General features: G+C 38.3%; 1 protein-coding gene across 1 annotated transcript in view; it reads right to left on the bottom strand.

The window, feature by feature from the left end:
- lama2 (laminin, alpha 2) overlaps positions 1–16,412 on the bottom strand; it is a gene marked incomplete at its 5' end in the record, with an annotated part of 158,628 nt that overhangs the window by 31,338 nt on the left and 110,878 nt on the right. Inside the window, 8 exons of the mRNA XM_080048250.1 lie at positions 379–512; positions 2,962–3,105; positions 3,754–3,908; positions 6,777–6,959; positions 9,120–9,236; positions 9,610–9,712; positions 12,929–13,067; positions 13,437–13,600. Coding sequence (XP_079904376.1) covers positions 379–512; positions 2,962–3,105; positions 3,754–3,908; positions 6,777–6,959; positions 9,120–9,236; positions 9,610–9,712; positions 12,929–13,067; positions 13,437–13,600 — 1,139 coding nt within the window. The remainder of the gene's footprint in view (positions 1–378; positions 513–2,961; positions 3,106–3,753; positions 3,909–6,776; positions 6,960–9,119; positions 9,237–9,609; positions 9,713–12,928; positions 13,068–13,436; positions 13,601–16,412) is intronic.

The raw sequence follows: 16,412 nt of genomic DNA, 5'->3' as shown, positions 1-16,412 counted from the left end.
TAAGTGTTTCCATTTGATTCTCCTTTGTGACGCAACCTTCTTTTGAAACCTTTTATCTATGATTTTTTCCCCCCACAGTATACTGTTATGAAAAGTAGGCAAAAACAAATTAACATGAACATTATAAGTTCAATTTGTAGATGCATATTTGTGTTTCCATATGAATGCATGTCTGTATACAACCTAAGTGCATGAGCTGTGCGTCAACATTTCTGGTATTCCAAGGATAAATTAGAATATTGTTTGTATTGTAGCCAACATCAGCTTTGAAAGCCCATTTGTATAAGAAACACTACATGTACTGCATATGTATCACAGATACAAGGAATGTGTGTGTGTGTGTGTGTGTGTGTGTGTGTGTGTGTGCACTCATCTTACCGAGACGCCTCTATTCTGTGCCAGTTTCCATCGTGAATAGTTTGATGGGGATATTCAACCCTTCCAACACCAGAGCCCACGTCCCAAAGGAAGCTGACCTTTCCCTTACGCATCTCTAAGGCCAGGAAATCAACCTGAAACACACACACACACACACACACACACACACACATTAGGGCTGGGTATTGGCAATGACTTCAGGATATGATACACATCAGGATACATGGGTCGCAATTAGGGATGGGGCAAATCCGATCCAATATCGGTATCGGGTCGGATATGTATGCAATATATGTATCGAATATGGGACTGACAGCTCCGATTACCTAAAAAAAAAGATTAAGATTTTTTATTTTAGAAATGTAAATTATTATAACTATGAAAGAAATAAAAATGTTAAGACCACAGCTATGTGATATAGCACACATTAATATTATAATTGAGCAATCCAAAGGTTTAGCTCTGATGTTCTTCTGTATTCAAACAGTTCAAAGCAGATAAGATAAATCTTGTTGTATTTGTTTGTTGCTCGTTTAAATAAGAATTGCTGCGTGGCTTAAGCCTTCGTAACCTTACACATAATATCACCACCAACAAAGGAATGTATAATAATTATGTTATCGAACAGTATCGTTATCGGCCGATATTCAAAACCCAGATATCGCAATCGGATTGGACTGGAAAATAGTGGATCTCTACATCTCTAGTTGCAATATATCAGGATACAAGTTGAATGATGCAATGTGTTGCCTTTGCTCCTCAAATGGCAGAACACACAAGATAAGCAACAGTGTTTGTTGTGATGTAAAATGAGGATGATTAAAGTGTGAATTCCTAATTATTACATACTACAGAGAACCTTCTAGAGCATTTCTCATGTTTTGGTCAATCTGAGGGTACACAGGCTCAAGTGTTCTCCATCTGTCTCTATAAGTGGATTTTCACAGGATCTTGCTGTATTTTGATGTATGGTCATATTAGTGACGTATGAGCCAAAATTGATAAGAATTTTCAGCGTATGCTCTCATCTGGATACTGTCCCTGAAGTACACACACGCAAACACACACTCATGCACATGAGCACGCACACACACACACACACACACAGAGATGCACACACACAGCATTAGTATGCATATAGTAATATGCACAATTAGAGATTATTAGGGAGTCACATTGGAAGACACAAATGACACACACACACACACACACACACACACACACACAAGCAGTTATCTTTCTAGCCTCTCCTGGGTAATGCCGATTATTCATTAGCACAGATCACAGGGCAGCATCGTTATTATTCAACTAGCGACACACACTATTACTGAAATGTAAAAATGCTTGCACGCACGCACGCACGCACACACACACACACACACTCACACACACGTATAGAAATCATACTGAATTCCTCATTATTAAGAGAATATCAGTGAGAGACGAAGACACACACACACACACACACACACACACACACACTTTACACTCCCACACTCATGGCAATTATGCTGGATCCTTCATTATTAGAGAATATTAGTGAGAGACAAACACGCACACACAAACACAGACACACTCAAGACTTCCGAGTCAAATGAAGCAAAGTAGTGAGTTCTCAGGGGAAATCAGGCTAAAGCAGATAGCAACATAAACTTGTTGTTAATTGCTGCTGCTCCCTAGGACACGCACACATATGCATGAACACGTACACACGCCGTATGCACCCTAAGGGATTATCAGTGGTACTTTCAAACAGTGTGCTATGTTTATAGGGGTGTTAGTGAGTAATATGTGTCAAAAAGTATTAATTATTCTCCTATTAGACACATCATTCTTGGAGTATTTGCAGGTGTGTGGCTGAGAAAAAGGAAGACAAGTGTCTGCTTCTCTCTTTCTGCATGTGTACTTCTGTATACAATATTTATGTCTGTGTGTGTGTGTGTGTGTGTGTGTGTCTGTGTGTGTGTGTGTGTGTCTGTGTGTGTGTGTGTGTAATGCAGGAATTCTAAATTGTGATTAATCCAAAGCAATACACAGCAGGTCAACATTGTAAATATGATTCATTCTTTAATATGAAACTTTAAAAAAATGTGAAAAACTGTCGACCTGATTTTCCTTATTTTATCAGCAATAAGAGCCATATATATAAAGAGTTCGAACCCTGAGCCATTAAGGCATATTAGCACAGACAGATATAATAAGTGGTAAAACACATTAATGCATTATAATCATCCAAATGCATGCTGAATGTGCACGGCAGAAGAAATGATGTATACCCTCAAATCTACATTAACATTATACATCCCATTTATGAAAGTGCTTTTGGTAATCGGCGTTATCTATTATTGTGAAGACCAACTTCTAGCTCCCTCTAATAATCTATTAATATACTGTATATCTCTATTATCTATATCTATAATGAGTATAAAACAAAACGGAAAGGACAAGGTGTATCTCCAGCAATCATTTTTGAAGACAACACGTTTCATTGTAAAAGTCTAAACAATAAATGAAACAATCATTGTGTGTATTTGTTCATATTTGTGCTATGCATCCAGTATTATAAGTAAAAATCATGCTTACATATTTGGCTGATCCCAGGTAGAAGAGCAGGTTGTCCGGTGTGGTGGTTTTAACATGGAGGATGATGGTGTTGTACCTCCCTTTCCTGATGTCGGGACGGTAACTACGGAGACAGTCGCCACCCGACGACACCGATACTTTGATCTGGCAAGAAAAAAATAAAAATAATAGTATTATTGACAGCATTCACATGAATCATTTTGCATCATAGCTTTCTTTTTGTTGTTTCAGTTTGCTTTTTATTTGATATGTAGTGAAAATAAACGGTATCTAAGTTGACTCTGCTGTTGACTAGTATGTAGTGCCAGACGGCTTCCGTGGCTTTAGGTTAAAAAAAAAATGGGCTAGCATCTTTCTTATTTTTGACGTCCTCAGATAGAAAAAAAAGTACTTAATTGAAATTTCTCTAATGGAAAGGAAAGGAAAGTGTTGAAATAAAATAATAGATTGCTACTTTTATTTATAATACAATGCAATGTAATACACGGTGCATTAAATATATGAGCATTGCAATTTAAAATCAAAGTAAATTACCGTAAATCTGTCGTTATTTTGAGGAAGCTGGAACTAAACATAAGACTACAATATGTTTGGGCCCTGCTGCTGTAAACAACAAAAACAAGTGAAACAGTAACTTCTAAGGGAGCTTTCTAACTTCAAACAGTGTTCCAGGGATCCAATTTTTCCTGTGAGGAATGTTTGTTTATTCAATTATGAGTATACACCTTAGGAAATGTTCACACACAAAGTCACATATGAATACGATCAGGCTTGACAGGTTACACAACATACCGAGTTAGCTTGCTTCCTGGCTTGGTTGATCAGTTCCTTGATTTGTGAGATGTTCCGCCTCAGATTGTCCTGCAGCATTTTGATTGGCTCCAGCTTCTCCAACAGCCTATCAGCTTCATCCTCTAAGTCCTTCACTTTAGCTCCAGCTGCGTGGACTGGATGGGGAAGAGAGAGATAAAGTGAAGCAGTGCTACAGAACTGTTCACCTACTTATTATCATTAACAGTATGTATTAAGAGCTGAGAGAGCGTGGGGCGCTAGCTTGCACAGAGTGGATGACAAATAATGGAAGCTGTGGGAAATAACAGATATTAATCAAAAGCATGAGGAGAAATATGGAGGAAGAGCAAGAGAAATGGAGAAGCCAGTGAGAGCCGAACAATTAGTGTAGCTCAGCATTCAAAGAGAACATATTATACACTGTTTACTATTATATATTGTAAGCTGAAAAAAGACAGGAATAAAAAAAAAAGAAGAGATCGAAAATAATTTAAAAAAAGGTGTTCCATGCTTTGCAATGTGAAGAGCTCTCATGCACTGCAGAGCAGAGCGGAGCGTAGGGGAATGGAACGAAGACATTATTAGAAGCAACAACCGTTTACTGTATTGCTGTTAAAAGATTGCTTTACATATAATGGGTGGTGCTCCAATACCGTAGTTGAAGACAGATCATCCTGACATATACAGTCAAGTGCGAAAGTTTGTGAACCCCTTGAACATTTTGGAATTTTATTTATTGTAACCATCATTAATTCATTTTTATCAATACCAGTATTTTTTATATGAAATAACAGATGTTTGTTTATCAATTCAACATTTTTCTTTTCCAGAAATCAATTGTTAAAACAGATAAAACAAATTATTTGACGAATGTTGTATGTGCAAAAGTTTGTGAACCCTGAGCTGCATTGCTTAAATGGAGCAGGTAAACACAATCAGATGGGCCAAATTGAGTCATGAAATGGACCAATGTAGTGAGAGATCTTTAGGGAAGAAATTGGGCGGCACTAGATACAACAGAGATAAAACCAGGTCAGTTTAGGCTCACCAAAGTGAACCCATACAGGTCAGACATGCTAAAAGGGGAAACAATCTCAGAGGATCTCAGGAATAGAGTTGTGATGCTGCACATTTGTCTGGGGACAGCTATAAATTATTTAAAAAAAAGTTTGAGCTCCATCGGTCCACCGTGAGGCAAATCATCTACAAATGAGGAGCTTTAAGAGTGACTGAACATCTGCCTAGAAGTGGACTTCCTTCAAAAATATCCACAAGCGCCACAAGATAAGTGATTTTTCAGTTAAAAGCCAACCCAAACATTACATCTGGTGATTTGCAGACCTCTCTTGCAGCATCTGGGACAGATGTGCATGGTTCCACAATAAGAAGAAAACTCAGTCAACATGGCTTTCATGGGATGGTTGCTGAAGAAGCCTCTGCTCTCAAAAAAGAACAAAACTGCTTGTCACAACTTTGCCAGAGAGCACCTGGAGATACCTGAAGTCTTATTCTGTGGACAGATTAGTCAAAAATTGAACTGTTTGGTCATAACCAAAACCGCCATGTTTGGGCAAAAACGCAATTCTGCCTACCACCTAGAGAACCTTCTCCCAAGTGAATAATGGTGGTTTCAAATTGTCTGCAAATCTCCAGGTGTAATGTTTGGGTTGGCTTTTACCTGAAAAATCACTTTTCTTGTGGCGCTTGAGGATATTTTTGAAGGAAGTCCACTTCTAGGCAGATGTTAAGTCACTCTTAAAGCTCTCCATTTGTAGATGATTTGCCTCACGGTGGACCGATTGAGCTCAAATTTTTTTTTATGAATTTATAACCGTCCCCAGACAAATGTGTAACATCAAAACTCTATTCCTGAGATCCTCTGAGATTTGTTTCCCTTTTAGCATGTCTGACCTGTATGGGTTCACTTTGGTGAGCCTAAACTGACCTGGTTTTATCTCTGTTTTATCTAGTGCCGCCCAATTTCTTTCCTAAAGATCTCTCATTACATTGGTCTATTTCATCAACCAATTTGGCCAACCTGATTGTGTTTACCTTGCTCGATTTAAGCAATGCAGCTCAGGGTTCACAAACTTTTGCACATACAACATTCGTCAAATAATTTGTTTTATCTGTTTTAACAATTGATTTCTGGAAAATAAAAATGTTGAATTGATAAACAAACATCTGTTATTTCATATAAAAAATACTGGTATTGATAAAAATGAATTAATAATGGTTAAAATAAATAAAATTCCAAAAGGCTCAAGGGGTTCACAAACTTTCGCACTTGACTGTATATAACTGATATTGATTAAGCCCAAAAACACCACAGTGATAAAGTGTAGTGAGTGATTTAAAATGTCCGGGAAAATTATTCAGAAGTGTTTACAAATCGTTTAAGAATGTGTGTTGGCAGGGAGGTAACATTACTCTGACTGTTGCTTGGTAATTACAACATGGTATTGGTGCACCACTTATCAAATAATCCATACTTTTATTAAGGTAAGTGAAGTATACATACTGATGGCTGTGGGGGATTGGAAAAGAAGAGAGACACAAGAGAAAAATGTCAGGTTTGAGTCGAGACAGTCACGATTAAGCAGCCCCTTTTTTCTAACTAGATTATACTTATTTCAATTTGGAACTGAATTTCAAGGTCCTGCTATTCTTTTGTTTATCAAAGCGAAATGTTTGGGAGACAAAAAAAAACACAAAATTAAGTATGAAGCAACTGGAAAAAAAAATAAACTCATTTTGTCAGAGTTAAAAGGAGTTTAACAGCAAAACATTTTTTGTTTTTGGAGTGCACTAAGAGTTCTTGTGACCTTCTCCTTCATATTCAATTAGCAAATCAAAAGGAAATATTTATCAATGCCAAACAAGCATCCGCCGCTACCACCCAAAAAACAAAGACTAGAACATCCAAATAGCTGCTTTTTATTTTTCAGCAAAATGACTAGACCATTTAATTAATTATATTGAAAAATTCTTGACTAACTATAAAAAAAAGTAAGGCACTTTACTGTTTTTCTCCGGGTCCTGGATAATGGTATTGGCAGCATTGACTGTGTCCTCCAGCTCGCTGTAGTTCCTCTGCAGGCCGTAGAGTTGCAGGTTCAAATCCCCGAGGCGCTCCAATACGTCTATGGCTGTCGCGTTAGCATCGGCTGCTACGGCCTTCGTTGCTGCTAGCTTAGTGGCTGTGTCTGTCAAAGAGATTAAAATAATGAGAAACACAAAAGATTTAAAAAATGACATAGTGTTGTCTAGTTCTACATTGGAGAACAATACCCTTTTTTTTAAACAATAAAATTGATCTGTGTGACATCTTAAAGTTATAGAGCGTAACTTATGTCGCCCCCATGAGGAATTCTGAGTAATTACAACAACACTGTCGGAAAATCTACATAAGGCAAGCCTTCTGTGATCGTGCATGGATTGTATTCCTTCTGCTGTAGGCCTATGGTCCAGGTTTTTTTCTATAGCGGTAGAATCAACAAATGAAACATTTCTTGGGATTTTTCTGAGCTTCTGCGCCAAAATAACAGTTTGTTTTTTTACTGCCTTAAAATTCGTCCCACACATTTCACTACATCATTTATACTTTATACTATTAGTATACAGTGTGGGATAAGCTGTATCCTTGAAAAGAATGATAAATATAAAACCCACACGCGCGTTAACACAGCTGACATTGGGACCTTGTAGTATAGCGAGGTCACTTCATTTCAGTACATCATGCTTTTCTGAACCCTGCCTCTGGAACAACTCTCTGCTCACCACATTTCAGAGAATATGTTCAAACGTCTGTAGATTTCTGGCCATGACTACCAAACTTTCTTTTTTAATGTGGATCAATCCGTCAGAACATTATTTAGTCTCCAGCAGATCAGACATGCAGCATGTTATGGTGTTGTGTTCCTTCAACTGAGTCCCAGGGATTGTGAATCTAATTTCTACATGTTGTGGTAACCTCCAGGTCCTTCATTTACAACTAGTAGTAGCTACATTGAACTTTAACCCTTTCACGCATAGAGGTCACTACAGTGGACAGCTATTCAAATGCTGTTTTCTTGAATATGCATGGGTGTAGATCGCCTAGTTGCATATCAGCCACTACAGTGGACTCTTATGTGTCATCCAATACACTGCCAACCAGTGGCCAACCATTGTAAGAGCAGCCACAATTAGTCAAAACCAAGATGGCCGACAGGGAGCAGAAAAGTTGTGTAGCTCAGGAATATCCTGTAAATACTTCAAGAATAGCAGACTCTGGCAGGTAAAAAAAATATGGCAACATCAAGTAACATCTTAGGAGTCATATAGTTGTTAAAATTTCCAATGATTGATTTTACATTGGGAGGAAATTATGTTTAATCACATGTCCACTAAATTGGACATCATGCATCACAGACTTCAATAAATACTATGACTGCAGATGTGTTGTGCTTAAAAAAGCTTATTTTGCTGTAACTTTTTGGTTTTAAATCAATTGATTTATGTTATTAGAATGCAACTTGAAGTATTTGTGTAAAAAGAATAAAAAAATTCCAGACCATTCCATTATGTGTAAAACAGTTGGTGTCACTATGATGCCAATTTTCATATTAAAATAGCTTTGATGATGTGATGTACAAGTCAGTAGGCTATACTGCTAAATGACATCTGAAAAAGAGAAATTGGAAAACCAAGGAAAAAGTTATCTGTTATTTTTATAGAAATGTTTTATTGAAAAAATTATTCCACGCTTTTGCATTAGATTGAAGTATTGGAATATGTTAATATATGTGAACAGGCATTGAAAATATATATTATTTTATAGTTTTCAGATAATATATCATTTTTTTCACTGTTTTGTTAAATAAATAAGGTCAAAATTGAGAAGTCAAAACGCATGGAGTCCACCCGAGTGGACATGTGTAAAACTCTCTGAAAAATGTGTGTTTAAAAAAAATGAAGTTATATTTTTTCTTTTCATGCCTAAAGAAGTATAAAATCACTTGAGAAAAAAATCCAGACTAAGGATATCATAATTCATGCATGAAAGGGTTAAAAAAAAAAAAGTGCATGTCGATCCAACCGATGTAATCTAGTGTATCACTTTGGTCCAACGACCTTGCTATGACTGTGGTGCATTTCTGTGTGTGTGTGTGTGTGTGTGTGTATGTGTGTTTGTGTGTGTGTGTGAGTGTATCTCCTTGAGTACTGACATGCGTCAAGTTGAGTTTACCAGAGCACCTGACCTCTATGGGCACAGTGATATTGATCCACTCTCTCTCTCTCTCTCTCTCTCTCTCTCTCTCTCTCCCACACACAGACAGATATACACACTCACTCATACGTTGGGTGTATTTCTGGAGTCTTACCATTGGGGATAGCGTTGAGCATTGCCATGGTTCCGTTGACCGCTTTCAGCAGGTCTTTGGTTTTGTCTCGCGCCGCTTTAACTCTGCCCTTCAGCCCATCCACGCCATCTGCATTCTCTACACACGCACGCATGCACGCACGCACGCACACACACACACACACACACACACACACACACACACACACACACACACACACACACACACACACACACACACACACACACACACACACACACACACACACACACACACACACATACACACACACACACGCACACGCACACAATGATGATGGTTTGATTTGAAGTTCAGGCTGCTAACTAATAATAAACTTCCCTCACCTTTCCATATGGGAAAGAGTAACTGACAATATATCATAGAAATACATTTTGAAACAACATATACTGTTTCAACTGAAAAGACCTCAACACTTCATGCTGTATATTTATAATATATTTCATGGTATTGTCGTAGTAGTCATGGCTACCTTTGACATCATTTTGAAGCTGCTTAGCTTGGTTTAGCAGCCTGTGACTCTTCTGAAGGGCACCTTGAGCTGCCTCCTTTACTGGGACGTCAGGACCTAAAGCCTACACACACACACACACACACACACACAGACACACACACACACACACACACACACACACACACACAAGAAAGTGTGAGCAATGCGAATTATGTAACCTGCTTTCAGAATAATTCAGATCGCACACATGAATTATTATAAAATAATATAAATGTATTATAAAATATATTTCCTGACACATACAAAGGCCAGTAATCTGCATTATACATAACTGAAGGTATTATACTGTACATCACACACCACTACTTGGAATTGCTAAATGATATTCTGATGTATTCAGCCGACTTCATTTCTCCTCATATTCATTTTATACCTTTAACCCTATTCTCTCTTTGTTGTTACGCCTAATTCTAAACTTTTTTTCCAGCCCTTTCTTCTTTAGAACATTACCTCTATCTTACCAGGAGAAGGAAGAAAAAAAGACAGAAAACAGAGGTGAAATATGCAAATGTACAGAGTGAGTGTAAAATGTCGGCAGAAGAAAAGGCACATACAGTACAGTGGCTTCGGAAAGTATTCACACCCCATACTTTTTTCACACTTTATTGTGTTGCAGATGTATTAAGGATGTATAAATGTATCTCATCCTCCCCTCACATATCCTCTCCAGCCCTGTTAGAATGAATAGGAGACTTTTGTGAACTGCAAGACTCACTTCTCTCCACATATGTTATTTGGGGATTAAAGGCGGAGTCAGCAATTCTGGAGAACGCCCGTTGATAACGTATTTTGTTTGCTTAAATTAGAGAATATTTCCAGGGACCCAATACCTGTCAGTACAATGTGTGAGCTTGAAAAAGTCCAATGTTAATACACAACCTAGGATCTGTAAACAGCCATGTAAACAAAGGGGGGCCCACCGTAGCTGACAGAATGCCGATTTACAGAGCCTAGGCTATTTATTAACCCTTGATTGAAGGACAGCAACTCCAGCGTTGTCTTGGCTGTGTGCTTTGGGTCTTTGTTGTGCTAAAAGGTGAACCGTCAGTCGTATCAGTCTGAGGTTGAATGTGCTCTGGGGCTCAATTTTCAATTTTCATGCCCCAGACTGACTACTGAAGTGTATTCATGGGTTCCTTCTCCAGCCAGACTTTTGGCTGTCCAATCAGCGAACAGAGCGAGTGGCTGAAAACGATGACGTCAAAGTCGCGCTCCAGTTTCAGTTGAATGCTGCGTTCCTTTAAACTCAGAACTCGGAAATTTCCGGCTTGGTAGCTCCGAGTTCCGACCTGTCTGTTTTCCAGTGCATCTGCTCGGGAAAGTATGGACGCCTACAACCTTTCTCATCCAAATAACTAAACGTTAGGCTCTAGCAAGTTACTGTTGCCAGGTACCGGTAGATCCACAGACTACAATATGTAGTGAAGTCGGAAATTTCCGAGTTCCCTGTACAACTGGAACGCACCGTCAGAAGCCGGCTCATGACATACGTCACGACAAACGTTATGCGATTGGTTGGCTAATCCAGAGTGGCACTGAGCAGATCCAATAGTTCCAATAAACTTCAACTGACACCCGCCTCCAAGTGAGTGAACGTTTGACAATTACAGCAGTTCCAGACCTTCTGTACAAATGAAATGAAGTGCGATGGTCTGGTTGGACCAGGCTACTCTACAAAAACCTCTCTTTGCCTGCATTCATTTATTCATCCTTCCATTAATTCTGACCGGATTCCCCTTCCTTTTAGTTTTACAAAATAATTTTCTGAACATTTCCTTGACTATTCCAATGGCATTTTACCCTATTCACCCGATTCGATTTACCCAATGTGTGACTATTTGCAAGCAGTTTGCTGTTGGAGATGTTGTACACTACTGTCTTTTTAACTATCTCTTCAAATGTGAAGTTTTGTGCTGCTGTCTGTCTCCAACTGTTTTCGAAGTGTTTGGATGATCTTGGTGTGTGCTGTTTGTTCCTTTTAACATTTCATTTGACCTGCTTTTGAATGACCTGCGTCTTTAAAAAAAAAGTAAAAGAAAACAAAAGAAAAAATAATACCTAGTGCTTTGAGTTCTACCCAAAATTGGTGCCTCGTCTGACCACAACATTGCTTTCCTTGTGCTCCTAAGAGTTCTTTCAGTGCTGTTTGACAATAAAAGTGTTCTATCAAAAGCCTTTTTACCCAAAAGTGTCTTTTCATCTAAGCACTTTTACCATAAAGGCCTGATTGATGGAGTGCTACTGAGATGATCGTCCTTCCGGCAGGTTGTCCTATTTCTGCAGAAGACTTCCGAAGCGTTCTTAAGAGTGACCATTGGGTTTGTAATGGCTGGTTGGGTGATTTGAGTGACGGCATCCTAAAAGAGCTAATTTTATCCTTTTAAAATAAGATCCACAACAAAGCAAAGTTCGCGAAAAAAGTAAAAGGGTCTGAATACTTTCTGAGGCCATTGTATATGAACTGGCACACAGGACAAAAAGAAAAGAAACAGAAGACATTTTGAAAGACAATCAAAGGCAAGGAAATGTACAAACGACAAAAGGAAACATATAGAAAATGAACTAAAATGTGCTTAAGAATCAACTATAACTGGGGGACAAGGAGTAAAAATAAGCAGTAAAAAAGGAAGGCATGGGAAGGTTTCAGGTGTGTGTGGTCATGATAATGAAAGAAGGGAGACGGGAATAAAAGACGGAACTAGAGGGACAGAGAAGTGCTTTGATCTCTCAGCTATGACTAATGGAGAGCCCAAGCTTACATTACTCTTACTGCATGCAGGACACACTCACACACACTCACACACTCACACACAACACACACACACACACACACACACACACACACACACACACACACACACACACACACATCTCTAGTGCTAAGAGTACACTTTCATGGTCTGGAAAGCTAGAATGCTCGTACTTTGTATTTGCATTATGTATACAGTGCCTGAATGTGAAGTGGATTACATATAGAATACATACCTATGCAATTCAGCTTTTGGTTAGTGAATATTTGCTTTTTACAATCGTGCAGAAGAGAAAGGAGAGAGCACACAATGTTTTTTCTCACAATGAATTATACATAATGAAAATAATAGTATTCTTCATTTAACCCTGAGGGAACATCTATTCCGAACTGAAGTAAGAAATAGCTATTTTGAATTTTAGTCAATAGGTGTGTGTGTGTGTGTGTGTGTGTGTGTGTGTGTGTGTGTGTGTGTGTGTGTGTGTGTGTGTGTGTGTGTGTGTGTGTTTGTAAAAAGTTTCCACTCACCAGTGCCAGTGCCTCACTTGCCCTCTGTTTGGCTGCCTTTGCCTCTTTCTCCGCTTCATCCACATTTGCTTTAATGTTGCTATAGGCCTTGAAGGCAGCTGTTGCATTAAAGGAGAGGTTTCTAGCTTCAGCCAGAATACTTTTAAGAAAGAATATAAAAGAGAGAAATAGATGTCACTTTATAGTTATTTCCATATCTTTTAAATCACATATGCCCATGGCATATTACAAGACCCAAAAGTCAATTTTATTTTTTTAATGCAAAAATACAAAATGTTCACTGACATTAAAGGGGGAAAAAGCAAATTTTGTTAGCTAGTTACAATTTCTCGATTGAAGTTACAAGTTGAATAATAAATAAATAATTATAATAAATAGATTGATAAAGGATAAATATGATACAATTATTGCTAAAACATCTACCAATTTCAGCCCTATCTAGACCCCTAGTATATGCTTTACTTCCGTGTGAACATGTGCAAATGTGGTCCAAAGTCTTTATAGTTACCCATCCAAAATGGCAGCCGAGTCATTGAGCTGCTTGGCGTGTTCCTCTGCATCGTGCACGTGATTGGCCAGGCTCCCGTCACTCAGACCGTTGGTGAGATGAGTGACTTTACTATCCAGCTGGTCATGGAGAGGGCCCAGCTCTCTGCCCATCTCCTCCAAGTCCTACACACACACACAGTACAACAGGGAAGTGAAAAATAAAAGGGACTGATCCATTTGAAAGACTTGGCTGGGTTAGTATTCACTGTGGTCCAAGGTAATATCCTGGCTAATTATTTAAGTTAATGAAAAGGCAAGTTTATTTATATAGTACAATTCAGACACATGGCAATTCAATATGCTTTACAGAGGCATAACAATACACTAAAAATAGAGAAATAAGATAACATTGGGAATGTGCATTTAAAGGTGGAGTCAGCAATTGTGAAGAATGCTTGTTGTCAAAACAACTTTTAGTCAGAATCAGTGAATATCTGCACACGATCCTCTACCAACAGAAAATCAAATATTAGTAGGGGAGAGTGGCCTAAGTTGTGCATTTTGAAAGTTGTGCCACCCCTTGTTTCTAGAAAACCGTGGAAGAAATTGGAAATGTGACCACATATTTAAGAAGAGCCATCCATTTGACTCATCCTGTAAAGAAGGGAGACACAAGGAATAAGATATAAGCACATTTAAGCTCAAACAACTGTGTTTTGCCTTTCAAAGTAAAATTTCCATGATCAAGGTTTTTTGATTATTGTGTCTGAACAATTATAGACAAGTTTGAAAACATTTGACACATGTTTTAGTGCTTTGGTATGCTACATTTTGAGTCTATACATTTAGCACGATGTCAGCCCTAAATTGCTTAATCATGCTTATTATCCAAATTTCTGGGATTGGGGTGATTTGTGCCAAAGGGCCTGGGTGAGTTATAAGTAAGTAAGTAAGTAAAATGTATTTATAAAAGCACATTTATGACAGTTTTCACTGTCCAAAGTGCTGTACATAGTGCATTCAGTAGGTAAACAATGAAGGTAAAATAACAATAACCAAAATAAAAGACATAAAGCCCATACATCCACATAAACACAGATAGTAGTGCAGAGGTAAGATAGTTAATGGGGAGGAGACACCAGGGTGTACATATGGGTTTTGAGCCTTGATTTAAAGGCAGAAATGTAGGGGAATCACATTTGTCAGGTGGCAGTTGGTTCCACAAGCACGGAGCAACTAGTGCAAAGTACATTTCTGAGAGTTGTGCCAGTGGCATGGCTGTATACGCTGGTCACCAAAAGAAAGTGATTGTCTACAGTAGCTCAGAAGAGTGTGACATCTCAATTCCACTTAACGACACCACTGATGAGAGTTCAGATGGCCAGAAAGATGATGATGGTGACTTTGTCATTGTGAGCTTTGCAGGTAAAACCATTAGATCTGCTAGGCCTTGTTTAAGAAAATTGTCCTTCAATCTTTGTCAACTATTTACTTTATTTACTTTAAATACACCTTAAATAAGTGATTGTCTAATGGATTTGTCTTGCATTACAGTTTATGAGATATATATCAATGGCACAATTCACCCCATGGTATTCTCTCCAACCGCACAACTTACACCACACCGGGGGCAAGTTGTGCATCAAGACAACTTTTTTTCCGAAAGCTATATTTCTTCAACAGTTTATTCCAGATCCAAAGTTTTTATTGCCAGGGATGCACAACACCCTGAAATATATGTACATATTTGAGTTGGAGACTTTACTGTCAAGGCCTTACTTTAAAGTCACTTTGAGTGAAAAGTTGCACAATTTAGGCCACTCTCCCCTACACAGCCTAGGCTTTGTAAATGGGCATGTTGCTAGCTATGGTGGAACCCCTTTGTTTACATGCTTGCCGGTTAACAAAGCCTAAGTTGTGTATTAACTAGAGGTGGGCATAGATTAATTTTTTTAATCTAGATTAATCTAGATTAATTTTGGAATTAATCTAGATTAATCTAGATTAAAATGGCTCATTTGAATTCATTCATAATATGTGTGTGCTCCTAAATAATGACTCAAAGTAAGTCTCTGAGAACGTGTTTCTCAAGCCAGGTGGCTTTCATTTCGTCATCAGAACGAGTGTCTAATTATTGCGAACAAATAATATTCTAACAATTTAATCAGATATAAGGCTAAAAATCACAACATTGCACTGTTTTTTGTGCTTAAAAAAAACGAAAAAACTAATTTGTTGGGTAGGCTATAGGCTATAACAGAAAATAAAGCCATTACTTTTGTGCTTCAAGTGAAACATTAAATATAATTTTTACATAAATAATAAAGTCCTTATAAACTTTTCAAGAAGCTGGACTAGAGTGAATATTGGACAGGCTTTATAGGTCCATGGCTTTTACCTGTGGGACAGCGCTTCACCTAACAGCTGGCTGCAACACCAACCTACAGTCTATTGTGCGACGGAGAGCTAGTTATCATTAGCATCAGCGTTAGCCGACATCACGGCAACAGCTGAATAATGTAACACATTACACAAGTTACACTACATGAAAACAACGGGCTGTAGACGCTAGAGTTATAATTTCGTGTAGGAAACATTGTTGAGACTGGAATTTCGTACCACAGCGGCCGTTCCATAATACAGCACTCCCTTTAGCAATGGCTGAATATAAGACCTCCCTCTGCTGTGTATCTGCGGGAGCGAGTGGCATTAATAACTTCAAAACAGTAAATGTTTAACATGATTACGGGCGTTTAGATGCTTTAATCATATGCCGAATTTATAAACAGACCATATTATTAACAATAAATTAAGTTATGTACATGTCAGAGTTACGTACATGGATACATTCATAAGTAAACATTGAATAGACAGATTTGTGAAGGGGGTTTGGCGCTGAGTGTTACATTAGCGATCCTGCAGCCAGGTGGTGTGTGTCGTGGGCAAGTGATGGAGAGAGAGAGCGGCGGGTGTGTGAGAGAAGCTTCGCTCCTGC

The sequence above is a fragment of the Ammodytes marinus genome (assembly GCF_949987685.1).
Source record: "Ammodytes marinus genome assembly, chromosome: 19".
Taxonomy (NCBI): domain Eukaryota; kingdom Metazoa; phylum Chordata; class Actinopteri; order Uranoscopiformes; family Ammodytidae; genus Ammodytes; species Ammodytes marinus.
This window is presented reverse-complemented; position numbering and strand designations above follow the sequence as displayed.